The 27644-nt window shown below is 38.2% G+C and overlaps 1 protein-coding gene across 2 annotated transcripts in view; it reads right to left on the bottom strand.

Annotated features, from left to right (window-relative positions):
- LOC137623357 (integrin beta-PS-like) overlaps positions 1–27644 on the bottom strand; it is a 1240954-nt gene that overhangs the window by 960310 nt on the left and 253000 nt on the right. For both annotated transcript variants that reach the window (XM_068354187.1, XM_068354188.1), the window contains exon 2: positions 25542–25681. In XM_068354187.1, the coding sequence (XP_068210288.1) occupies positions 25542–25676 (135 nt within the window). In that variant the 5' untranslated portion in view covers positions 25677–25681. The remainder of the gene's footprint in view (positions 1–25541; positions 25682–27644) is intronic.

Raw genomic sequence — 27644 nt, 5'->3', positions numbered from 1 at the left:
TCAGACCAAAAAGATTACCTTATGGAGTTGCAAGTAGTCCAGCTATATGGCAACAAACTATGGGTAAGTTTTTTTCAGGAATGCAAGGAGTATTTATTTTTATAGATGATATTTTAATTGCTGGTAAAGAAACAAGAGAACATAGAGAAAGATTGCGAACAGTTCTGAAAAAGTTGAGGGAACATAATATTAGAGTAAATAAGAGCAAATGTATTTTAGAAATTGATTCAGTGGAATACTTAGGGTTTGTAATAAATGGCAAAGGTTTTCACAAAACTAAAGAGAAGATTAAAGCTGTACAATCAACAAAGGTGCCAGAAAATGTTAAGGAATTACAATCATTTCTAGGTTTAGTAACCTTTTATGGGAATTTCATTCATAATTTGTCTACAATTGCACATCCATTGTATAATTGGTTGAATAAGGGTGTAGAATGGAAGTGGACAAGAGAGTGTCAGGAATCTTTTGAATGAATCAAACAGGAAATAACATCACCTACATTCCTAATACATTATCAAATGGATTTACCAGTGATGCATCAAACATTGGTTTAGGTGCAGTATTATATCATGTAATGCCAGATGGAACAGAAAAAACTAATTGCATTAACTTTTAGAGTATTGAACAAGGCGGAAAGGAATTACTCTCAAATAGAAAAGGAAGGTTTAGCATTAGTTTATGGTATTAGGAAATTCCATATGTATCTTTATGGTAGGAAAAAGTTCAAACTTGTTACAGATCATAAACCTGTATTAGCAATATTGGGTCCAAAAGCAAGTTTACATACGTTGGTAGCTGCAAGACTACAACGTTGGGCAATTACGTTAGCCGCGTACCACTATGATATAGAATACCGTCCAACATCTAACATGGGTAACGCAGATGCTTTATCCAGATTACCAGTAGAAAAAACTCCAGAAGAGTATGATGACAGTGTTCTGTTAATTTCTGTATATGATGTACTCATAACTTCAAAAGTTCAAGGTTAGTTATTCCTAATTCACTGAGAAATAAGGTTTTGTATGAAATACATGCTGATCACCAAGGTATTGTATGATCAAATGAATTGCGAGAACTTATGTATGGTGGCCAGGTGTAGATAAAGATGTGGAATCTTATATAAAGAATTATATGAATTGTGTTATGCAACAGAACAATCCTCAATTTGCTAGAATGCACTCGTGGGAGTTACCCAGGTATCCATGGCAAAGAGTTCATATAAATTTTGCAGGTCCTTTTTTAAATTACTTATTATTGATAGTAGTAGATGCTTACAGTAAGTGGCCAGAAATTATCCAAATGAAGACAACAACGTCTTACGACAAAATAAAAGAGTAAATGCAAATTTTTTCTACGCATGGTATTCCGGAAAGAATTGTTACAGATAATGGTTCACAATTTAGCTCACGAGAGTTTAAAGAATTTTGTAATGTCAATGGTAAAAAGGTTAAATTTTCGGCAACATATCATCCATCTACCAATGGAGAGGATGAAAGATTTGTCCAAACGTTTAAGCACAATATGAAGTGTAGAAAAGCAAATTCAGGTAACATATTTTTGCATGTATCAAAGTTATTATTGTCTTATAGAACAACGCCACACAGCACAACAGGCGTGAAACCCTCAAATTTGTTGATGGGGAGGAGGATAAGGTGTAAATTAGATTTGTTGTATCCAAGTTTGTAAAGTGATTTAGAAGATAAAGGGTATAAACAAGTAGTAAAGCTTCCTAATGTAAGACATTTTTTACCTTTATTTGATGTCATGGTAAGATCGTACAACACTCCAGAGAAGTGGGTATCAGGAGAGATTGTAAGAGAGATAGGATATTTACATTATGATGTTCGTGTTGGTGATAATGTTGTAAAACGTCATGTTGATTAATTACAGCCATTAACAAGAAATACAGTAGAGTATGTGAATGTAAGAGATGAGAAACTTAAAGAAGTAGTTAGATCAAATGAGTCAAGTATTAACCAAGATGCTCCAACATCAAATGTAGATTCAGAACCAATTCATGTACCAGTACAAGATGAGGTTAAAGTGCTTCCTAATAGGATTAATAGACGAAAATCTCCTGAGAGATTAGATTTATAAAGATTTTTACAATGTCAAGTTAAGGGGGAGGAGACTGTTATGTATTATTGTAATAATGTACTCTATCATTTTAAGTGGTACATGCGCAACATTACACCATATTGGATAAATAAAACATGTTATGCTTTGTATAAACGTTAAATGATTTATTTTGATATTGGGATTCAAGCATTTATTAATTACCTGAAAGATTGGATGTGATTCTTTATAGTTTTGTACTGAAGTAGGATTTAAGTCTTTGAGAGCGATGCTTTTTTGTTGTTTAGCAATATTTTGGTTTTGTCAGATTGTGTATGACGCTCCACACACACTTGAGAGTTGGATGTCAGAGAGCAATGTAGTCACAAGATTTATTAAAGTGTATTCTAAAAATACCAACGTATCATTAAATCCCACCAAGAAAAATTGACGACCACAGATGGGATCAGCTGAGGGTTAATTACTAATAATTCTTCATCTATTGCAGGTAACAATATGTTTGTTATGTAGACATCCCATCATCATATTAGTAAAACAATGAGAATCAGTGAAGGAATATGTCAAACCCTAGTCATAGAAAAGTCCCTAACACTAATGTTCATAAATATCAAAATCAGGCTTATACACAGAAACATTAGGAAAAACCCAATCGTTTTAGGTGTGGTAAAACTGATCATCTTGCATACGAAGGAAAGAAATGCCCTACTACTGGAAAATCATGCCAGAATTGCAGAAAGATGGGTCATTTTGCAAATGCTTGTAGATTTCCTAAAAAGTACGCAAAGAAAATAAATACCACAGTAGCTAATATTGGTCAAGAAAATAATGAGGAAAATGTTCATGATAATCAGGTTAGGTCAGAAACTGATTTTGCATTTTGCATTAATTCCGTTAGCAAAGGTGCGAAGAAACATATCATAGTAGAAGTAATCATAAATGGTAAACCAATTTTGATGTAAGTTGACACAGCACCCGATGTATCAATTATGTCAGAGAAAACAGCTAAAGCATTCCTAATTTGTTATTAGAAGATACAAATAGAGTTTTGAAAGGTTATAATGGTTTTGATATTCAGGTAATAGGTGCTTCGAACGTAGAAGTACAGTACAAAAAATAGAAATTACAGAGAATGTCATTAACAGTATTAAAAGGTAATGGACAAACTTTGCTATGTTTAGATTGGCTATAGTATTTGGAGTTAGATTGGCGTAGTATTTTGAAGGTTACAGGTAGATAAGATGAACACAAAAATGAAATTTCTGTGGATAATATAATATCAGAGTTTCAAGACGTATTTGAAGATAAAGTAGGTACAGTAAAGAATGTAAAGGCAATTTTAGTTTTGAAACCTGACAGTTCTCCTAGTTTTTTTGCTCCCAGACCACTACCATATTCATTGAAAAGTGCAGTTGAAACAGATATCAGGAGATTAGAAAATGAAGGTTCCTGGGAAAAGGTTACATATTCAGATTGGGCTACACCATTAGTTCCTATTGTGAAGGAAAATGGACAGATTAGGGTATGTGGAGATTACAAAGTAACGTTGAATCCACAACTGCAAGTAGCTCAACATCCCTTACCAAATCCGAAAGACATGTTTGCAACTATTTTTAGGATGCAGTGTTTTTTTTCTGAATTAGATTTAAGACAAGCATTTCAACAGCTTCCCATGGATGAAACTTCACAAGAATTATGTACAGTAAATACATCCTCAAGTTTGTTTAGACCAAAGAGATTACCTTATGGAGTTGCAAGTAGTCCAGCTATATAGCAACAAACTATCGGTAAGATTTTTTTCAGGAATGCAAGGAGTATTTATTTTTATAGATGATATTTTAATTGCTGGTAAAGAAACAAGAGAACATAGAGAAAGATTGCGAACAGTTCTGAAAAAGTTGAGGGAACATAATATTAGAGTAAATAAGAGCAAATGTATTTTAGAAATTGATTCAGTGGAATACTTAGGGTTTGTAATAGATTGCAAAGGTTTTCACAAAACTAAAGAGAAGATTAAAGCTGTACAATCAACAAAGGTGCCAGAAAATGTTAAGGAATTACAATCATTTCTAGGTTTAGTAACCTTTTATGGGAATTTCATTCATAATTTGTCTACAATTGTACATTCATTGTATAATTTGTTGAATAAGGGTGTAGAATGAAAGTGGACAGAAGAGTATCAGGAATCTTTTGAAAGAATCAAACAGGAAATAACATCACCTACATCCCTAGTATATTATCACATGGATTTACCAGTGATGCATCAAACATTGGTTTAGGTGCAGTATTATATCTTGTAATGCCAGATGGAACAGAAAAACTAATTGCATTCACTTTTAGAGTATTGAACAAGGCAGAAAGGAATTACTCTCAAATAGAAAAGGAAGGTTTAGCATTAGTTTATGGCATTAAAAAATTCCATATGTATCTTTATGGTAGGAAAAAGTTCACACTTGTTACAGATCATAAACCTGTATTAGCAATATTGAGTCCAAAAGCAAGTTTACCTATGTTGGTAGCTGCAAGACTACAACGTTGGGCAATTACGTTAGCCGCGTACCACTATGATATAGAATACCGTCCAACATCTAACATGGGTAACGCAGATGCTTTATCCAGATTACCAGTAGACAATGCTCCAGAAGAGTATGATGACTGTTCTGTTAATATCTGTATATGATTTACCCATAACTGCAAAAGATGTAGCACATAGTACCAAGAGAGACCCAGTACTTAGTAAGGTTTTAGAAAGTTTAATGACAGGTAGGGACTTATGAGGAAAAGAGGAAAATTGTAAACCCTATAAGGATATTTGGTACATACTGAGTGTAACATAAGGAATAGTGATGAGAGGTTCAAGGGTAGTTATTCCTAATTCACTGAGAAATAAGGTTTTGTCTGAAATACATGCTGATCACCAAGGTATTGTAAGATCAAAGTGAATTGCGAGAACTTTTGTATGGTGGCCAGGTGTAGATAAAGATATGGAATCTTATATAAAGAATTGTATGAATTGTGTTATGCAACAGAATAATTCTCACTTTGCTAGAATGCACTCGTGGGAGTTACCCAGGTATGCATGGCAAGGAGTTCATATAGATTTTGCAGGTCCTTTTTTAAATTACTTGTTTGGATAGTAGTAGATGCTTTCAGTAAGTGGCCAGAAATTATCCAAATGAACACAACGTCTCACGCCACAATAAAAGAGTTAATGCAAATTTTTTGTACGCATGGTATTCCGGAAAGAATTGTCACAGATAATGGTTCACAATTTACCTCACGAGAGTTTAAAGAATTTTGTAATGTCAATGGTAAAAAGGTTACATTTTCGGCAACATATCATCCATCTACCAATGGAGAGGATGAAAGATTTGTCCAAACGTTTAAGCACAATATGAAGTGTAGAAAAGCAAATTCAGGTAACATATTTTTGCATGTATCAAAGTTTTTATTGTCTTATAGAACAACGCCGCACAGCACAACAGGTGTGAAACCCTCAAATTTGTTGATGGGGAGGAGGATAAGGTGTAAATTAGATTTGTTTTTATCCAAGTTTGCAAAGTGATTTAGAAGATAAAGGGTATAAACTAGTAGTAAAGCTTCCTAATGTAAGACATTTTTTACCTTTATTTGATGTCATAGTAAGATCGTACAACACTCTAGTGAATTGGGTACCAGGAGAGATTTTAAGAGAGATAGGAAATTTACATTATGATGTTCGTGTTGGTGATAATGTTGTAAAACGTCATATTGATTAATTACAGCCATTAACAAGAAATACAGTAGAGCTTGTGAATGTAAGAGATGAGAAACTTAAAGAAGTAGTTAGATCAAATAAGTCAAATATTAACCAATAGGGCCTATGCTCCAACATCTAATATAGATTCAGAAGCAATTCATGTACCAGTACAAGATGAGGTTAAAGTGCTTCCTAATAGGATTAATAGAGGAAAACCCCCTAAGAAATTAGATTTATAAAGATTATTACAATGTCAAGTTAAGGGTGAGGAGACTGTTGTGTATTACAGTAATAATGTACTGTATTATTTCAAGTGTTACATGTATTGTGCAACATTGCATCATATCGGATGAATAAAACATGTTATGCTTTGTATATAAGTGAAATGATTTATTTTGATATTAAGATTCAAACATTTATTAATTACCTTAAAGATTAGATGTGATTCTTTATAGTTTTGTACTGGAGTAGGATTTAAGTCTTTGAGAGCGATGCTCTTTTGTTGTTTGACAATGTTTTGGTTTTGTCAGATTGTGTATGACGCTCTACACACACTTGAGAGTTGGATGTCATAGAGCAATGTAGTCACAAGATTTATTAAAGTGTATTTTAAGAATACCAACGTATCATTAAATCCCACCAAGAAAAATTGACGACCACAGATGGGATCAGCTGAGGGTTATTTACTAACAATTCTTCATCTATTGCAGGTAACAATATGTTTGTTATGTAGACATCCCATCATCATATTAGTAAACCAATGAGAATCAAAGAAGGAATATGTCAAAGCTAATCATAGAAAAGTCCCTAACACTATTGTACATAAATATAAAAATCAGGCTTATACACAGAAACAACAGGAAAAACCCAATCGTTATAGGTGTGGTAAAACTGATCATCTTGCATACGAAGGAAAGAAATGCCCTACTATTGGAAAAACATGCCAGAATTGCAGAAAGATGGGTAATTTTGCAAATGCTTGTAGATTTCCTAAAAAGTACGCAAAGAAAATAAATGCTATAGTTGATAATATTGGTCGATAGAATAATGAGGAAAATGTTCATGATAATCAGGTTAGGTCAGAAACTGATTTTGCATTTCGCAATAATTCCGTCAACAAAGGTGCAAAGAAACATATCATAGTAGAAGTAATCATAAATGATAAACCAATTTTGATATAAGTTGACACAGCAGCCGATGTATCAATTATCTCTGAGAAAACAGCTAAAGAATTCCTAATTTGTTATTAGAAGATACAAATAGAGTTTTGAAAGGTTATAATGGTTTTGATATGCAGGTAATAGGTGCTTTGAACGTAGAAGTACAGTACAAAAAATAGAAATTACAGAGAATGTCATTAACAGTATTAAAAGGTAATGGACAAACTTTGCTATGTTTAGATTGGCTATAGTATTTGAAATTAGATTGGCCTAGTATTTTGAAGGTTACAGGTAGATAAGATGAACACAAAAATGAAATTTCTGTGGATAATATAATATCAGAGTTTCAAGACGTATTTGAAGATAAAGTAGGTGTAGTAAAGAACGCAAAGGCAATTTTATTTTTGATTCCTGACAGTTCTCCTAGATTTTGTCCTCCCAGGCCAGTACTCTATGCACTGAAAATTGCAGTTGAAACAGAAATCAGGAGATTGTAAAATGAAGGTTCCTGGGAAAAGGTTACATATTCAGATTGGGCTACACCATTAGTTCCTATTGTGAAGGAAGGTGGACAGGTTAGGTTATGTGGAGATTATAAGGTAACGTTGAATCCACAACTGCAAGTAGCTTAACATCCCTTACCAAATCCAAAAGACATGTTTGCAATTATGTCAAGATGCAGCGTTTTTTCTAAATTAGATTCAAGACAAGTATTTCAACAGCTTCCCATGGATGAAACTTCACAAGAATTATGTACAGTAAATACATCCTTAGGTTTGTTTAGACCAAAAAGATTACCTTATGGAGTTGCAAGTAGTCCAGCTATATGGCAACAAACTATGGATAAGATTTTTTTCAGGAATGCAAGGAGTATTATTTCTTATAGATGATATTTTAATTTCTGGTAAAGATACAATAGAACATAGAGAAAGATTGCGAACAGTTCTGAAGAAGTTGAAGGAACATAATATTAGAGTAAATAAGAGCAAATGTATTCTAGAAGTTGATTCAGTGAAATACTCAGGTTTTGCAATAAATGGCAAGGGTATTCACTAAACTAAAGAGAAGATTAAAGCAGTACAATCAACAAAAGTGCCAGAAAATGTTAAGGAATTCCAACCATTTTTAGGTTTAGTAACATTTTATGGGAATTTCATTCAAAATTTGTCAAAAATTGCACATCCATTGTATAGTTTGTTGAATAAGGGTGTAGAATGGAAGTGGACAAAAGAGTGTCAGGAATCTTTTGAAAGAATCAAACAGGAAAGAACATCACCTACATTCCTAGTACATTATCAAATGGATCTACCAGTTAAATTAGTATGTGATGCATCAAACATAGGTTTAGGGGCAGTATTATCTCATGTAATGCCAGATGTAACAGAAAAACCAATTGCAATCACTACAAGACTATTGAACAAGGCAGAAAAGAATTACTCTCAAATTGAAAAAGAAGGTTTAGCATTAGTTTAAGGAGTTAAAGAATTCCATACGTATCTTTATGGTAGGAAAAAGTTCACACTTGTTACAGATCATAAACCTTTATTAGCAATATTGGGTCCAAAAGCAAGTTTACCAACGTTGGTAGCTGCAAGACTACAACGTTGGGCAATTACGTTAGCCGCGTACCACTATGATATAGAACACTGTCCAACATCTAACATGGGTAACTCAGATGCTTTATCCAGATTACCAGTAGACAAAGCTCCAGAAGAGTATGATGACAGTGTTCTGTTAATTTCTGTATATGTTGTACCCATAACTGCAAAAGATGTAGCACACAGTACCAAGAAAGACCCAGTACTTAGTAAGGTTTTAGAAAGTTTAATGACAGGTAGGAACGTATGTGGAAAAGAGGAAAATTGTAAACCCTATAATGATATGTGGTATGAACTGAGTGTAACACAAGGAATAGTGATGAGAGGTTCAAGGGTTGTTATTCCTAATTCACCGAGGAATAAGGTTTTGTCTGAAATACATGCTGATCTCCAAGGTATTGTAAGATCAAAGTCAATTGCAAGAACTATTGTATGGTGGCCAGGTGTAGATAAAGATGTGGAATCTTATATAAAGAATTGTATGAATTGTGTTATGCAACAGAACAATCCTCATTTTGCTAAAATGCACCCTTGGGAGTTACCCAGGTATCCATGGCAAAGAGTGCATATAGATTTTGCAGGTCCTTTTTTAAATTACTTGTTTTTGATAGTAGTAGATGCTTACAGTAAATGGCCAGAAATTATCCCAGTGAAGACAACGACGACTTAAGCCACAATAAAAGAGTTAATGCAATTCTTTTTACACATGGTATTCCAGAAAGAATTGTTACAGATAATGGTCCTCAATTTACCTCACTAGAGTTTAAAGAATTTGTAATGTCAATGGTATAATGCATACATTTTCAGCAATTTATCATCCATCTACTAATGGAGAGGTTGAAAGATTTTTTCAAAAGTTTAAACACAATATGATGTGTAGAAAAGCAAATTCAGGTAACATATTTTTGCATGTATCAAAGTTTTTATTGTCTTATAGAACAACGCCGCACAGCACAACAGGCGTGACACCCTCAAACTTGTTGATTGGGAGGAGGATAACGTGTAAGTTAGATTAGTTGTATCCAAGTTTGTAAAGTGATTTAGAAGATAGATGGTATAAACAAGTAGTAAAGCTTCCTAATGTAAGACATTTTTTACCTTTAGCTGATGTCATAGTAAGATCGTACAACACTCCAGAGAAGAGGGTACCAGGAGAGAATGTAAGAGAGATAGAAAATTTACATTATGATATTCGTGTTGGTGATAATGTTATGAAATGTTGTAATTGATCAACATGACGTTAATCAATTACAGCCATTAAACAAGAACTACAGTAGAGCATGTGAATATTAGAGATGAGAAACTTAAAGAAGTAGTTAGATCAAATGAGTCGAATATTAACCAAGATACTCCAACATCTAATGTAGATTCAGAAGCAATTCATGTACCAGTACAATATGAGGTTAAAGTGCTTCCTAATATGATAGATGAAAGGCCCCTGAGAGATTAGATTTATACAGATTTTCACAATGTCAAGTTAAGGGGGAGGAGACTGTTTTGTATGATTGTGATAATGTACTGTATTATTTCAAGTGTTACATGTATTGCGCAACATTACATCATATTGCATGAATAAAACATGTTTTGTTTTGTGTATGAGTGAAATGATTTATTTTGATATTAGGATTCAAACATTTATTAAATACCTCAAAGATAGAATGTGATTCTTTATAGTTTTGTACTGGAGTAGGATTTAAGTCTTTTGAGAGCGATCCTCTTTTGTTGTTTACCAATGTTTTGGTTTTGTCAGATTTTGTATGATGCTCCATACACACTTAAGAGTTGGCTGTCATATAGCTATGTAGTCACTTTATTTATTTATGTGTATTTTAAGAATACCAACGTATCATTAAATCCCACTAAGAAAAATTGGCGACCACAGATGGGATCAGCTGAGGGTTGATTACTAACAATTCTTCATCTATGTTCCAGGTAATCATTAAGGTTGTTATGTATACATCCCATCATCATATTATAGATAAAGCATTTATGAATCTTATTCAATGATTGCCTTAAACACCGTATTGACTGAGAATCCTGTGTTAGACTATTGACTATGGTCAACAGATTAATAAGTCAAATTTCATATATGAGAAGTGAGTACCCCCAAATGTACGGTTATCTTAAAAACTCCCTATTTTATGGAAAAATACTATTATATCTTGATTTATCATTTGTTCCTATCTTTTTAAAATGTATGTTATTATCCTTTCAGTATCCTAAGGTTTAATATGACACTAGTCCATAGGGAGGCACAAGTCCTTGTGAACCAAAATTGGCTTGTTTAACTTTCCCGATAAAAGCCAAAACACTTGGTCTTGTCTTAGAGCCAGGATGATCAAGCCTGTCAACATCCAAAGTGTTAGCATGGAGATGACACAGGTGTCAGGTCATGGCTAAATGCAAATAGTAATCATTCACAGGAAAACGTATATCCTTGTATAAGATATTTTATCCAAATGTATGCACCTCTAAGAGAGGAGCCTGGATACATCCTATCATTCTCCTCCACCATCTGGCAGAATGTAAGAGATAATTTTTTTTTATAAAACTAGTCTGAAAAAGAAACGGTGTTTGATATGGAAAGTCAACATCTAGTCCTTCGCATATTGGCCACAGCTATTACAAACCAAAGACATGGGGAAAAGAATTGTAGAATGCCAGTAAATCTACTTTTTTATGGTTATGTCAAAGCCACTAACTTGGATCAAATGTATTCTGTCTTGCAAGAGAGCTAAGCTGGCTACATAACCTGATGAAGAGGCACCATAGGACTCAGGGTAAAGGTTGCCATGGACTTGTAAATATACTGCCACAGGTAGTGGGAAGTAAAGAAAATACCTGAACCACTGAGGCATTTTTCTATGGCAATGTATATGCTAGGGTTTAACAGAGAGGCGAGGTAAATGCAACTGACTTTATTCAACAAGTGAACGAGCTTATATACAGATACATTCAAAGAGAACACAACATGACATAGCAAGATTAAACTAGTTTGTTTTATCAATACAGGAGATAGCGAATGATAATAAAAGTAATACTTTTACAGTGTACGAGTGTTAAGGGACGACCCTATATCCCTAACCTCATGAAACCTTGCCTGAGTTTGACAAACAGAACATACAGGAAGTTAGATCTGTGTCCGACAATCAACTCAGACGCGTGTGGGGCAAACATATAAGAATTGACAGCACTGAAAGCTCTGCATAGAGAACTTCCACAAGGAATATAGGACTCTATTCCTGTCAGAAAACCTTGATCAAAGCCGAGCTGTAGCCTTTCCTCACTACTGCTGAAACGCATTTTTTTTGACAAAAATGGGGATAAGGAAGTTCATGATCTGATCTAAGGCACCTAGGAATATAAAAGTACACCTTCTATGATGCAAATTGCAGAAAATTGTCCACTTATGCAGAAGACAACTACATATGCCTATCATAAGTCCCAAAAATTCTCCTAAGCAGTCCCTTTTAATCAGTCTATTGCTAAGAAGAGATGCTTTTCAATCTCTAACTGTGATGTGTAAAAAACTTCACTTGTTGGAGGTATATCTGACAGTATGGCTGACAGAGAACTGTGCTCTAAGGTGTATTTCTCTCTGACCCTGAATAAATGTGCTACCAGATTGAGATCCCACAATAGTGTCGTCATCTGGGAGCATCCATGGTCATCCTGACATCTGGCATGATCAAATCCTGGTTGATCTGCCAGCAAATAAGGTTGAGAAAGAGAAAGGCATAAGATTATAGTTGATCTCATGGGTATTGCCTGGTGGCTAGCAGGTTCCTCAGGAGCTATAACCTGAGAGTAAGAAGCCTTTTTGTTTCACAATAAAAAGGGCCATTCTGAGCTTGAAATATACCTTTGGTAACTGAGCATATTTTCTAAAATATTGCTTTTGCCACGAATGAACCTTACCAGCAGGTCTACAGTATTTTCTACTGCTATTGAGTGCACCTATTTCAATACCTCGCTAAGACAGTACAAGACAATCCTTCCTTACTTGTTGATATATGCTTTGACTGTTGTGTTGTTTCGCATCACCACCTTTGCATGTCCTATAAAACTCCGTTAGAAAGTATATAATGCTCTGAACACTTCTTGTATTTCCAAAAGGTTTATATGCTGGTGGTTTTTTGTCCAGGAACCATACCCTGAAGTATTTAACTCCATAGGTGCTTGGAAGTATCTGTGACGAGAAGCTTTTCAAGATAATGGAGATTTGACTGGATCTCTCCTGGTGAGTTTCCTGTTGTTCTGCCATAATGGAAGATCGTTAATACCGTTTGCTTCACTAAAGGAAAATGGGAACGGAGATCACTAACTGCCGACCAGTGACACCTCGTGCAAAACTGAAACTATCGCTAGAGGAGACACCCATATTAAAGGCTTTTCTTCACCAAGGAAGATGTCCCAGAAGAAATTATCATCACTGAGACAGGAGTCCTCACTTAAACGATAATGAGAGTACCTCATTTGAGCCTGATGATACAATCATTAAAAAGAATGATTCTTCTTTCTACTTTATCTACCATCATACCTAGGCACTTCATACTCAGCTTGGGCCTGAGACTCAACTTCTCACAATTAATCATTAATCACAGATTGTAATAAAAAGAGATTTGTTGGTCTCGATACCAAAGCAAGTACCTCTTGTAACAGGCCAAGCATAGCCAGTCATCAAGATGCCTAAAACAATATCCTGTCTGTTCCAAAGGGTCCAAGTTGGGACTAGACTGAATATTTGTATGAACACTTGAGGTCCAGTGGATAGACCAAAACACAAGGTTTGGAACTAGTACCCTACTCTCACGAGGTAATTTCTTGAAGACTGGTGACCAGGTATTTGAAAATAAAACATCCTTCAGGTCCTTTGAAACTAAAGTCTTCAGTGATGAGAGGTCAATGACTGAACATCAGTTCCCAGTCAACTTCTCTGCCAGAATGGCGTCTATGACCTTCGATGCCAGGATGCCCGAGAACTTCAAATCAATCAATCAATCTGTGCCAGAGAGAGCCCACTGAAAAAACTCAGAGAAGTAACTTTAACGACTTCGAGTGCAATCTTCTCATCCATCATTTTCACTCCTGCTGCCAAGACCAAAGCTTTAAGTGATTTTGCTAGGAAACTTAGGAATAATAGCAGAGTGCAATTAACGGATTTTGACATAGAAAAAAAATCTATTTTTGGGTAAGATAGCTATGTCGTCCTGATGGAAGTTCCCTTCGGCAGCTTCCTACTGTATAATATTTCTGCGAGTGATATCACAAGATAATTACCGTCAGGTATCATGGGTTCTAACCCCCGGAACAACTATTCGAAGATATCGTATATAATCAGGGACGTATCTGTAGATAACCATAGATATCTGCACCCCCAACAGACTTTACCCAGTCTAGTTAACTATGGGAAGGATAAGTGAGAAGCCGTTACATATCCTCTCCTCCTATGGTGCCCTCGTTCGTCACTGATAAAGTCATTCCACCTAGCAGCGTAAATACTGTGAAAAGAGACATCCTACAAGGAATCGGGGAGGGACAACGTAGTGGGTGGGCCATCAGGACGACATGTGTATCTCCCCCAAAATAGATTTTTCCTACGTCAAAATCCGTTTTTGGGGCTCGAGCCATGTCGTCCTGATGGAAGTGTACCAGAGAATTACCTATGACTCGGTAGGAGGCCTCGAAGAGAGGTTCCCATACCGAAATGCGGTAAGAGGATTACTCCGCCAATGCATAGGTATTACTCTCAAATATCTATTCATGAACATTTCAGAGGCAGTATTGACAAGTATGATGGTCCATCGAGGAGGCAAAAGGGGACCCAAGAACCGCCCTCTGCAATTGGAAAAGCATCTGAGTTCAGTGATGAGGGCCCTAGGGAACCCCAAACCGAAAGAGGCATCGAAGGTAAGACGTATGGAACAAATACCTATTGGTATAATTTATACAATGATATTCAGGAAGGATAATAAAAAGGAGGCATAATAAATTTATTGCCACTAAAGTAATAATAGGGCATAAATAAAAGGCATGTAGAAGTTCACAGACTTTTATTCATAAGAGTCAGTGCAAAGGATAATAATTAATCAACATACATAGCATATATAAAAATTGTTTTGTACGCAATTAATACATTCCAACCATACCCAGACAGAAGGGTAACATCAAGGAACAAAAACATGACATAAGGAACCGTAAGGAACTTATCACAAGATAAATTGATCAACAGCTACAAATTCATTTATGTACAGAAAATGAGGTAATCACCCCAAATAGATTGAGATATAGCTTAATCAACATGTAGACAAATAGATTATAGCATTGAAGGAACAAATATCATGTTTGAGAGACACAAGTGAACCTGAAAAGTAAAAGATTAATTGCACTTTTCTTTGTTTCTGGAGCAAAAACTAACTGTTTACTCCTTGTAAATAACAAGCTGGAGGAGTGTTCTAGGACGCACTGTGGGCTACATCGTTGCAGTGGGTTTGATAACGCTTCCCGCAGCCACCACAAAATGATGTATATCCTCCAATTGCTTCGGATAATGCTTGAAGGAAACCTTGGTGGACTTCCAGCTGGTGTAAGCCTGGTGTCCCTCAAAGGACATATACTGGAAAAAGTTCAACGAGGAAGCCACTTTCCTAGGGTCGTGACCCGATGGCATACTAGCCAGGTCCGCTCTTCGTATAAAGTAAATAATCTTTGCTCTTAACTAGTTCAGAGACAAAACCGATCCCACCGTTTCCCCCTTAAATAATTAACCACGTTTAAACTGCACTGTTCTTAGTAAATACACTTTTAGACACTGCACTGGGCACAGGAAGGAATCACTTAGCAGGGGAACTATTTTCTATTGAGGGAAGTTCATTCTTAGCTAAAAAAGTGGGATCAAGATATACATTAACTTCACCATTATCCAAAAATATAATGTGGCCTTCGTCTCTAGAAGGAGCCACGATTTCACTAACATGGGCACCGGAAGCCATTGCAACTAAGAAGATGACTTTCTGAGTAAGATCATGAATAGAAGCCATTTGATTGTCTTTATACGAAGTGAATTGCAAAACCTTGTCCAAAGAGCAAGAGATAGGCTTCGGTGGAGCCGACGGCCGTAGCTTAGCACAAGTCTTCGGAATTTTTTTTTTTTAAGAGATCTGAGTTAAAGTCGATATCAAGAGTATTGTATAGGTCTAGCGAGGGCCGACTTATACGACGAGATTGTGGAGGAAGATAGACCTTGCACGTGCAAATCAATCAGGAAACCTTAGCAAAAATCCATAGTAATCGATCCTGGATTCTTGTCCTTAACATATTTGACCTATTTTTTCCATGACGTTTCATACTGAGTCATGGTGGGGGAAGTCTAATAGTTTTCCGCAAACTCCAACTTGTCACATCTAATTTGTAACTTTTTTCCCAGGGCTAATGCAAAAAAAATCATGAGATGAAGGTTATTCGTTCTCGATGATGAAGCGTAGACAATCTCCCGCTGTATCTCCTGGTACAGAATCGGTTAGGGCAACGGCACCAACTTAGGCTTCAATTCTGTGACTATGGGAAACCAGTTGCTCTTCGGTCACAGGGGAGCCACCAGAGCCGCTGTCCCTTTGAAAGACCGAAGCTTATCCAGAACCTACATGAGTAGGTTGAACGGTGAAAACAGGTAAATCTTCGTCCAATGATTCCAATGCATGGCCACTACTACTTGATCCTCGTTCGGTGCTATATAGAAGGGAATTTTCTTGTTGAGACTCGTCACAAACAGATCCCCTTTCTCTACAGCCACGAAGCCCTTCGAGGCAAAAGGGAATACCACAGTGTCTGGAGCCACGAAGGTGGCCAACCTCTTACCAAAGGCACCAAGCTGTGTATTAATACACCCTGCCGTCTTCATTTCCTTCACTGCCAGGTGTTGAGCCCTTTTGTGTTCCTAGAGGATTGTTTCCTTATGAATGGTGTCATCCCTCAACGGAACTCCTTCAGCTAACCTAACGTAGCAAAAGGGGTAGGAATCAATGTCTGGGTTAAAGTCCAGATCCACTACCGGTCTGGTACCCAACCCCTCGCCAATGTGAAGGATGTCCTCAGAAAGCACAGCATGGCCAGCATACCTCCACGGGTTTTGCTGCATGCAATAGGGTAGCTGGGAAGGCAAGACTTTAAGTCGGTTCCTCTTGTTTCTTCAAAGCCTGGATCTCTTCACGCAAGGCCTTAAAAATCATCAGCGGATATTGCTGACAACCCTCCATGAAGGCTTTCATGTTAGCCAAAAGCCCCGAATCCATAGAAGTACCCGATGAACTCTGGAACTGAGGGGGCTCCATGAGCCCAACAGGAGATGGTTGGGGAAAAGAAGCCGGGACAGTTCCTGTCACGGAAGAGGTAGTCGTTACCGTAGACAGGGAGGCCATTGCCGTAGTGGAGGCTGAAGTGGTAGATACCACTGAATCCTTAATGGATGCCAAACTTGCATCATCCATCTCCAGCAAGAAGGAATCATCCACCGGAGGGAGGGGTTCTTCGTCCAACTCCACAGTGTGGAGGAGAGCCGATTCTCTATCCGGGGAGAGAGAGGAGACCGTAGACATCCTCTCAGAGTGTAGGCTCATTGCACCCAACGCTTCATCAACCTGTAACTGGACTGTTGGGAGGGGTTTCAGCTGAAAGTAACTCAAAACCGAATCAGGTGTCACCTTGGGGAAGAGGATATCCCTCCACTCAGTAGAGGGGAGGTGTGGGGCCTTCGGATCCGCGTTCTTCTAAAACCCTCTTACCCTGGTGCGAAGGGATCGCTGGAAGAACACCCGGTCGTCATCTGAGGTATCCTTTGAGATCCACCCAGAATGATGCAGGTCCTTGCAGACACTGCAATCCTAAGGGTTCCAGTACGAGACTGGACCCTTCATCCTCCTACACTCCGCATTGGTGCGGCAAGTATCGTGACCGCAAGGATGCCTCACGGTCCTGGCACAAATCTGTACTCTACAGTGCATCTCCTTCAAAGACACTGCCTGTAAGAAGGAAAAGAATATCAATGAGTTCGTGGTTATCTAACTGTCACCAAAAGCTGAAAGTTATGGGCTAGTAACATTCAATGCTGACAATAAAAGTATAGTAATCCCCCAAATTGAGTGTAAATTCAATTGGTGAGGAAATACGAGATAAAGTACAAAATGTAAATTCTCCTAACAAGGACGTTACATTGGAATAAATAGCCTCCTTAGAGGATGTTGCTATAGGCTCAAAAGGGGGGGGGGGAGGAGGGGGGCGTATGCCCCTGGACGGAACCGTTGTTCCTATATCTCCGCAGAGAGATACCAAAGTAGAAGGAAACGGTACGTGTAAATGTAATAGGCTAAGCTAAGCAATCGACGCATCGATTATGAGGAAGAGTCTATAGCAACACAAGGACTATAACATAGGTTGATAAGCTCACTTTAGGAATAGACCAGATAGGAAACTAGCCTATAGAGTTATCAACCATCTATTCAAACCACAACCTCAAAGGAAAATAGGCGAATTGATAGAAAACTAATAACCAACTGTAGAGGTTATTTCCATGCCGGGCCCTGGAAGACCTTTCGTAGAGAAGCTTTAAAAGTGGAAGGAGTACCCTTTATGGTGATCTGTAGTTGTTTTCACCTGCAGTCAGTAGAGAACCCACTTCAGATTAGGCAAAGCAGTCTCAAATAGAAAGAACAGAAAGACATGGGCCTTGGAGGTACCAGCGTTTCCGGAAGAACCAGCAGTGCTATGGGGTAACGGCACTGCCGCCACCCTCCTAAATGCCCTAAGGTATTGGCACAGTTATCATTCCCATAAACTGATACTAGCTCCACCGCCAGTAATGGCAATACCGGCAGAGGCAATTCTGCTTATAGTGGCGGAGATAAACGGCAAGGGTTTCCTCAGAAACACCGTGCCGTAGGTGAAGGCAGTGTCACCAGTAGCGGCACTGCCTCAAGTAGCAACGCATCGCCAGTACAGGTAATTTAGGATAGAAAGCCATTAGGAGGCAGCAAAGCGGTTAGTTACCAGCACTGCCGCCAGTCTGATAGCTTACCCCACAGGGAGAAGCATGCTGATGGCCATGAGGGCCCAGATACAGAGGGAACCAACCACCACAAACAACAATTGCAAATACACAGCAGCATAAGGATAAAATTCATGCAATGTCAGTTCAGGGAAAGCTACATATAAAGAGAGAAAACCGCATGAGGTGGTTATACCCATGCATCAAATGAACATATATTAACAATCCCAGAACAGAGGCGACGGCAAAGAAGTCAGGCTCAGAAAGAAAAGTGGATTCAATCTTAGGGTTACCACGACAATGAAGAGTCTCTAGACAGAGACACTTCAGGCCGCCACACCCTGAATCCCAGAATAAATTTAACATATAAAAAGACACAGGTTGATTGAGAAATCTCCGAGGCTAGGAGGCAATGACAGTACAAGAAAGTCAGCGCACTAACATGATGAGATCCCCCTTTGCAAAGGGGAGCTTCAATAGACTACACTAGCACAGTCCTAGCCTGGGAGACCACGAATGAATGTAGCATGGCAGACCAACAGATTCGCTGACGATGGTTATGCTAAGCCTGGATGCAGCAAGTCGATTGAGAAATCCCAGAGGCTAGGAGGAACGGCAGTACACGAAGTCAGCGCACCAACAAATTGAGATCACCTTTCGCAAAGGGGAACTCCAAAGTACTACGCAGCCCTAGCATTGGATATCACGAGCGAATGCCGCATGACGGACAAGAGCCTAAAAAGTCTAAAAATACTGGGAGATTGAAGGCAGGCTGGCATAAATACTCAGTAAACTAGTACAACTGAGGTAAAAAACCCCTAAGGGAAATACGGCCACTGCCAACAAGTCCAGTAAGAAAGACCCGAACGCCATCGGCGAACCTGTGTCAAAATATAATTCCACCACTCTCTAGGCTATGCTAGCCGAAACTGACACACACTGAACTAAGAATAAAAATACAATAATGCAAGGTAAATGTGACCAGATAAAGAGCCCAAGGAATTGTAATGCTAAAATAAAGCTGGCTAACGGGAAACTAGTAAATAGATTAAATGAACACGATAAATAAGGGCAGTCGGTTACACAACATGACACCCAAAGCTAGCTGCACTTGGAGCGCCCGGCTCCCACATCGTTACAAGTTAAATAACAATTCCCCGTAGGAATCCAAAACACCTACAGCTAAATCAAACTGTAAAGGAAGATGGTACTCAACTTAGACGACGAAGAAGTCATTATACTAGGATACACTCCAAAAAATCTGAAAAAGGACGCACAACAAAACAACTATGTAAGCATGAAGACGCTGCGAACAAAGGAATGACTCATCAGTGATGAACGACGGCACCATAGGGGGAGAGGATAAGTAACAGCTCCTCACTTATCCTTCGCCATAGTTAACTAGACTGGGTAAAGTCTGTTGGGGGTGCAGATATCTATGGTTATCTATAGATACGTCCCTGATTATACACGATATCTACGGATAGTTGTTCCGGGAGCTAGAACCTCGTGATACCTGACGGTAATTCTCTTGTAATATCACTCGCAGAAATATTATACAGTAGGAAGCTGCCGAAGGGAACCTCCATCAGGACAAACATGGCTCGAGCCCCCCAAAAAAGGGAGGACAAAGAATTACTAAGGACAGGAAATATCTACTCCAAAGGACTTCTTCCACCCACTGCTTTGCTTGAAGCTGCAGCCAAGTTTAGCAGTGTCATGACAGGCCTACCCGACTTGTGACAGCTGCAGAAGAAGACTTTCGACTTCAGCATCCTGTTCCTCCATTCTATCTCTACTAAGCATCATAAAGTTCCAGGCTATTCACGAAAGTATGGAGCCTTGACTACTTTTATGTATAGGAAGAAGCAGCCGGATGACTCTTTTGGTCTGTGAAGGCAGCTGAAGTTTCTTCAAAACTTAAACTGAAGGTTTGGCGGAGACCTAAGGTATGATGGCAGAAACCTTTAGTTAACTGCATAGTGGATGGGTAAGTCATGGCTAGCCTTCCTCCACTTTGACCTCTACGTTCTTCTGAGGAACTAGGGATGTAACCTCCAAAAATAGAAAGCTTATCAATGTAGATGATGCCTCTTGGCCAACTTGTCTAGAGAATGGGGAAACTGCATCATCTCTTCTCTTCAGGAATAAGTTGGCCAATTGATCCGGTGACTGGTGTACAAATAGGCAGAACTATCTGGCTGTACTTCACCAATGTCTCGAGCAGTATTGATACAGACAATTGCACCAGATGAGTGGCCGATACAGGATGCAAAGTGGGGTCTGGTCATGGTAGGATTACATGACAGCAGACTCAAGAGTATAAACACGGTGTCCTCAGCCTTGAGTCACTCCATAAGCAAAAATGCCATCAACAATAAAACTATAGGATAAACGGGAAGAAGAGACAGGCTCAAATCTTTGGGTATGTAGAAACTCTTCTATTTAGAGATTGCAAGAGGCTAAATATTCCTTTAAGTGACTATACCGCAGTGATTATTTTGGCCTTGAGATTTGGGAATTTACTTACGCCAAGGCAATAGAGGGAAGTTTTGACCATGCTAACTTAACTATGGTCTTGGATGCTCGAGGTGTACTGAAACACCAATCAATGACTGTTGGATTCATTTTCATAGGAGACATAGTAGCCTCTCCTAGATCATTGCACTGACATATTAGTGCAAGCACCTTTACTGGCATTGGACCGAACACAGGCACCTTTGGGGTTTAGGCCCCTAAGGAGATTTTTTTTTTTCTGATTATGCATGATCCAGAAGAAAAACAGGATTAACAGTGTACCCTGAAAAGGTTGAAGGGGAGGTCGATTGATGATTGGCCTCACCTTAGAAGCAGGACTGCGTTTAGGCCCCAGTCCCTCAGAAACGGACAAAGTAGAGCATGCTTGAGCCTGTTAAGAACTTTAATATGACTGCAGTATTGGGTAGCATTTAGACATGTCTCATGCATAACACTCACTTAATGGTGGAGAACCTTCTTATTGATTTCCCGTATGTTATAGGGCACAGCGGTGCTTGTGAGAGCACTAAAATTGGATCCAGAGTTGTCACTTGTTCCTGCTCACGGTCATGCAAGTGTGGTGACCTATTACCTGTCGTCCAGGATCACAAGAAGAATGAACATGCTGTGACCGATTTCACAGTGAACAATCCAGCGGTGATCGATCATGATAGGATTAATCACTTAGAGACCCATAACAAAGTTCTGTTTGTATTCCTAATAGAATTTCTCATCACTTATAATATGGAGGAGACTAATAGCTTATTTCTCTCACCTCAGCAAATACCAATATCTTTCCCTCCCTAACTAGTTTTTCCTTAGGGACACTAAGATGTACTTCAATCGTCCATTGGAAGCAAAGCATGAAGAGGCTACTAATAAACTCAACTGAAAGTGAATGTGCTCAATTTGGTACGAAATCAAACCCAGATAGTGGGATCGTATGGCCACAAGTAGTGTACTGAGACTACTTTTCACCTCTTACTTGGTTCTTGGTACCACACCACTTCACTCTTTCTTGTAAGAGAAAAAAAAAGATTGGTCAAGTTTCGTGAAAAAGGCAGAAAGAAGCGCTGGCCCTTCATCCTTACCTGTGAATGTCCTCTCTTAGGTATGAATCTGAATACTGATACTGAGAAAATATACCCTATATTGCATAATAAAATACCTTGGAGTCTTAGGCAACTCCTGTGGATTGCTCTTCCAGGACTCCTTCAATGTTATCTTCTCTCTCTACTTCATCTTCGAGGTCAAGATCTTGGAAATAAACAACAATACTCTCACAGAGTTTGAGATCTTAGAATAAAACAACAACACTCTCGTAGAGGAAGAGACCACAGTGGACTCTTCAGAAGCACCAGTAATAACACCAGCAGGTGCTGCTCCCAAAAGAGAACCAAGAGTTGGAAAGACACTGCAGAGGTAACCTTAGAAGTTCAAATGGAGGCCAACCAAGCACGAGTGATGCCCAACGAAGACCTATTTCTTTAGGTTCAGGTTATCGCTATTGTCAGACAGGATGACTGAAAACATATATTCCCCCCTCAAAAGGAACAAGGATGATGAGATTAATGGTATATTTGCACTTAAACTTTTCACGCATTTACAGCTTATTTGGAACGTAAATGCACATCGCATCCTTGTACTTTCTACTAATTTATCCAGGTTTACCCAAATACAACAGCCTTTCTGCACACTCGTCCATTTGCCTAGAAACAAAAAGCAAAAAGATTAAGACTGAGGTGCAGACAAATTTTGTAGGTTACTGAAATAGCTTTTATATACCTTGTTAAATTGTTACTGTTAATGTTCGTTCTAGTTTTATTGAAGTAATACTCCTATTAAGAGGTGATGGTTAGTATTAGTCTAGTAACATAGTTTTCTTCCCCTGTCAACCAGCTGTCATTGCTAAACCAGGTTATAGTACTTTAGTAAAGGTTTGAGAGATTAATAATAAATGCACTCTCATGAAGTAGGAAGATACAAACGCTTCCTCTGAAGCGATAGTAAACACTACACTGGGAGTTACTATCATAGGGATATTCGGGAGCATTCACTGAAAATACACTAAAAGGAAAATGGGTAAACACAAGGGGCACATCAGCAGCACCATGTGTACATACAAAACATTGAAAGATGAATTTCCTGGACTACCTAAACCAGTGGTTCCCAAACTATCTTACCTGACGCCCCCTTTTTGCTTCCAGTAGACTTGTACGCCCCCACTCCACTCTTTTTTTTTATGAAATGATTCTTACATTTATTTCTTAGCATTGTACAGGAAAACAGATTTTTGTTTGTATTACATTTTAATAGTAAAAGCCACTCAAACAAATAATAGTACATTCCAGTAACTAAAAACGAAACATATGGTTCAAAGTGAGCGAAAAAAAAAGTTTGAACATTAGCAAATTGGCAAAATTGAGTTGCAATATTAAGAATAGATAATTTGAAAACATGGCATATTATATCTGGAAATACTTATGAGACTGAGGCACAATTTCTGGTCATATTAGTGAGACGGATGCTGCTGCTTCTTCCTCACAAGATCAGAAATTCTAGGATTGAAGGATGACAGCGCACAGCGCAAGTCACTTTCTACATCAAGTCGGTTGCGCTGTTTTGTTTTCAGAACAACAAGAGCTGAAAATCCTGCTTCACAAAGATAAGTAGAAGATAGGGGAAGAATCATACGAAGTGCTTCTTCACCTACTTTTGGGTACATGGAGAGATATTTCACCCAAAACTCTTCTAACTTCGTTGTTTCAAAGTCCCTTTTCATGCTCCAGTCACATTTGAAATCGATGGCTTCCTCTTGCAGTGATTCCAGTAGCAACTCCACATCAGTGTTAAATGGATTCTGCACCAATGTCCAAAGAGAATTCTCCATTGAGACATCTGGAAAATAGTGTATAAATTCCTCAGCAAGGGAATCCAGATGTGATAAAACCTCTTTTGTCACGTCATACTGGTCAATTTTTCTTTTCTCAGACAAGAGCTCATTTAGATGTGAGAATGATGAAAAGTTCCCAACTTGTACTTTTCTTTTCCAGAAATGAATTTTTTCGGTGAAAGCTCTGATTGCATCAGAGTGTGCAATGATGTTTGTGTTTCTTCCTTGTAACTTCAAATTGAGGTTGTTGATAGCCTCAAAAAAGTCCACATAGTATGCTAGTGAGAGCTGAAAGTCTTCCTCTCTGAATGCTTCATTCAGTTTGTCTTGTTTTTGCTTCTGCAAGAAAATTTCCACTTCATCCTTGAGCTCGTAAAGACGACTCAGCATGTTTCCCCTGGAAAGCCAGCGGACTTCGGTGTGAAACAGGAGAGTCTTGTAATCAGTGCCCAGATCTGAGCAAACAGCTGTGAAAAGCCTAGAATTCAAAGAGCTATTTTTTACAAAATTCACCACTTTTATTGCCAAATTCAGTGAACTGCGTAGATTACCTGGCAGAGTTTTGCTTGCTAATGATTGTCTGTGGATAACACAGTGAGTCCCAGTTACAGCATGATTTTTTTCTTTCACCAGTTTCCCAAATCCAGAGCGAGATCCAATCATCTATTGAACAAGTAATTTCGAGCACAGGACTTCACGCCCCCCTTGTATCATCCTCATGCCCCCCTAGTGGAGCGCACCCCCCAGCTTAGGAACCACTGTCCTAAACAGTCACAATTCTTTAGGGTAAGTTAAGGCACTGAAAGTGATGGGTAGTAGACACTCAAAATCTTCCTGTTCGGGAGACTGTGAATGACATTTTATAGGGGAAAGACCGTGAACAGTCATGTGACCTACCCCACACAAAAAGTACATACATATGGAGACTCATAATTTCATACATTTATCAAGTCTTAATTTTCTGGGAACTTCCTTTTGTCAGAAGCAAGATTGCACAAAATAGAACACTAAAATTAAGAGTACCTACCAGCACAGGTGAAAAGGGAGTAGGAAAAGCAGTAAATCCTTTTACTAAGAATCTAAACCTATAGGAGCTTGACCCAGGAAAGTTGGAAGTCCCGTCTCTTCAGCCACTTGTCGTTTCCAAATATAACTTCTTTGTTGGCAATTCAACAACCTCTCCAGGTATGCTATATTTCATTTTACAGAACAAAAATATCTATGATCAAAGGTTTAAAGCAGATGTTTATAATTCTAAACATCATTCAAAGCTTTTCAAATATTCATGGAGCTTTTTTCACTTTATAAAGATTTTCCTGAACCAGGAAAGTTAATTCTAAGTAAATGCATAATTCTAGGTAGTAGCCAGTGAGCCTTACTTAGTGCTCAAATCTTAATAAACAGGTAATTTGTATTCTAAATTTCCCATTTCGTTAGATTCTGGATTTAGCATCAGTGAAAGAGAATAAGATTCAAGTCCATAACACATAACTGCTTATTTTTACTTTACTAAAATACTCACAACTTTCATGCACCACATACAAGAGGGTGACCGTATACAACTGTTACAATCTGTGTCTTTGCAATTAGGGATGTTGGATGCAAAAGTCAAAACTGCCACCAGCAAAAACCTCAGACAAAAACAATGCAGCTTCATGGTATCTGTCAAAAATAGAGATATGGAGTAAATAGAAACATTCAAAATTGATGGAAGTATTCCTCCAAGTATAATTAATTGAAATAGTAATTTGTATTTTTCCTAGATAGACAAACCACAGTTCTTTAAAACGGGACATACTTAGGCAAGTTCTGAAATAGCCGTTACATCAATACTCGGTAGTTATGGTAGGTAATGACAAATGGGTGCTGTGGAAGTACCTAACTCCCTGAGTCAAGCCACTTTTGACCTCTGTCCAGCTGATTACGAGGGTAGTTTTAGGAAAATTCAACTTAAGTTACTCCTGTTTAAAAAGCTTGGAAAGGTAGTACTTATTTCAAATATTTGTCTGCTTCAATATATATATATATATATATATATATATATATATATATATACATTTTGTTCTTTAAACTAAGAGTCTTACTCCTTGGTGAGAGAGTCTCTAAGAACCATAATGGAAGGTTATTTTTTCCCCAGGAAGTGTTATTCTTTTTACACAGTATGAGAGTAAGGAAAAAGACTCCTAGAACCCCCAAACAGCTAATCATAAACATGGAGGAGCTGTTATGGCAACAGAACTATTGTACCAGGTACATCAAGAGATATGTGTTTGGCAAGACACTAAGTCCTGCACCCCCACCCCCCACCCCCTGTTGATAACGAGGATAAGGGAGTTGGTTCTTGTCAGACTGTCTGCATGAAACAGTGCTCCATCACCTTCCGCAACAGTATCAAACGTTTGATCCAGCAAAACATGGTTATTGCTGCTTCAACCTCTCGAGAGGGGGAAAAGGAAGTACAATAGTCAAAGAGCCAGTCATTCCACCATTCCTTAAAACCTATGTAAATGAGTAACCTTTGAGAATATGCATAGCTCTTCTGTTAGGAAGCCAAAAGTATTACGCCACATAACTAGAAGCCACCACAAGACTCAAGAACAAGAGTACAAGGGCTAATGGACAGCGTCCCTGTGTTACCCAGAGATAAAGGTTGTATGATGCCCTCATATAACTCTTTAGCCTTAAATGTATTAAATAATAAATCCATTTTTCAAAAATGTGTATATTTTTCTTAATTGCAAAAGATTGAGTCAATTAATAGGAATATGATTTATGCAGACCTGGAACAACTGTGAAGGTTTTAATTAGGTACTAGGAACTTCTTAGTGGATAGTGAGATCCGCCCCCTAGACAGTCAGCTAATCACTCATGTTTTACCTGAGACCTAAGACTCGAGGGGTGGTTGAGGCAGGAAGTTTAACATAAAAAGCTACATTTTCTTATATGAATACAAACCATCAACCTTCAACAGGAGACTTATCATTAGAATGGAGGAAGTCTTTATGAACCTAAACTTGATGGTTAGCTTTCCCAGGATTTTCCATTGCACTTAGCCTTATATAGTAGTAGAGGTGTTGGCTCCTGCTAACCTCCATATGATTTTGATTAGATAAAGTGGTATGTGATAATGTTGGACCCTACCAGGCCACTTCTAGACGATCACGGTGTGATGGATATGTTTACTTCAGCCAGCTAGTTGGAAGGAGATTATGGTTTACCACCTGTTTGTGTGTTTGTGTTCGCGTGTGATTGTTTGTGAACCGCTTCCTGCCAAAATTTTAATCATAGAGTACTGAAACTTGCAGGGATTAGCTGTTATCTAGTAAAGAAAAAAAAAAGGTAATGATTATATTTTGGAATGTCAAGTTCTAATGTCAAGGTTATGGTCAAGCAAATAGTCCAATTCACGTAATTAGCCAAAATCTAATTACCAGGACACTTCTAGACGATCACGGTGTGATAGATATATTTACTTCAGCCAACTAGTTGGAAGGAGATTATGGTTTACCGCCTGTTTGTGTGTTTGTGTTCGCGTGTGATTGTTTGTGAACCGCCTCCTGCCAAAATTTTAATCTTAGAGTACTGAAACTTGCAGGGATTAGCTGTTATGTAGTAAAGAAAAAAA

This window comes from Palaemon carinicauda, chromosome 30 (assembly GCF_036898095.1).
Source record: "Palaemon carinicauda isolate YSFRI2023 chromosome 30, ASM3689809v2, whole genome shotgun sequence".
NCBI lineage: Eukaryota > Metazoa > Arthropoda > Malacostraca > Decapoda > Palaemonidae > Palaemon > Palaemon carinicauda.
This window is presented reverse-complemented; position numbering and strand designations above follow the sequence as displayed.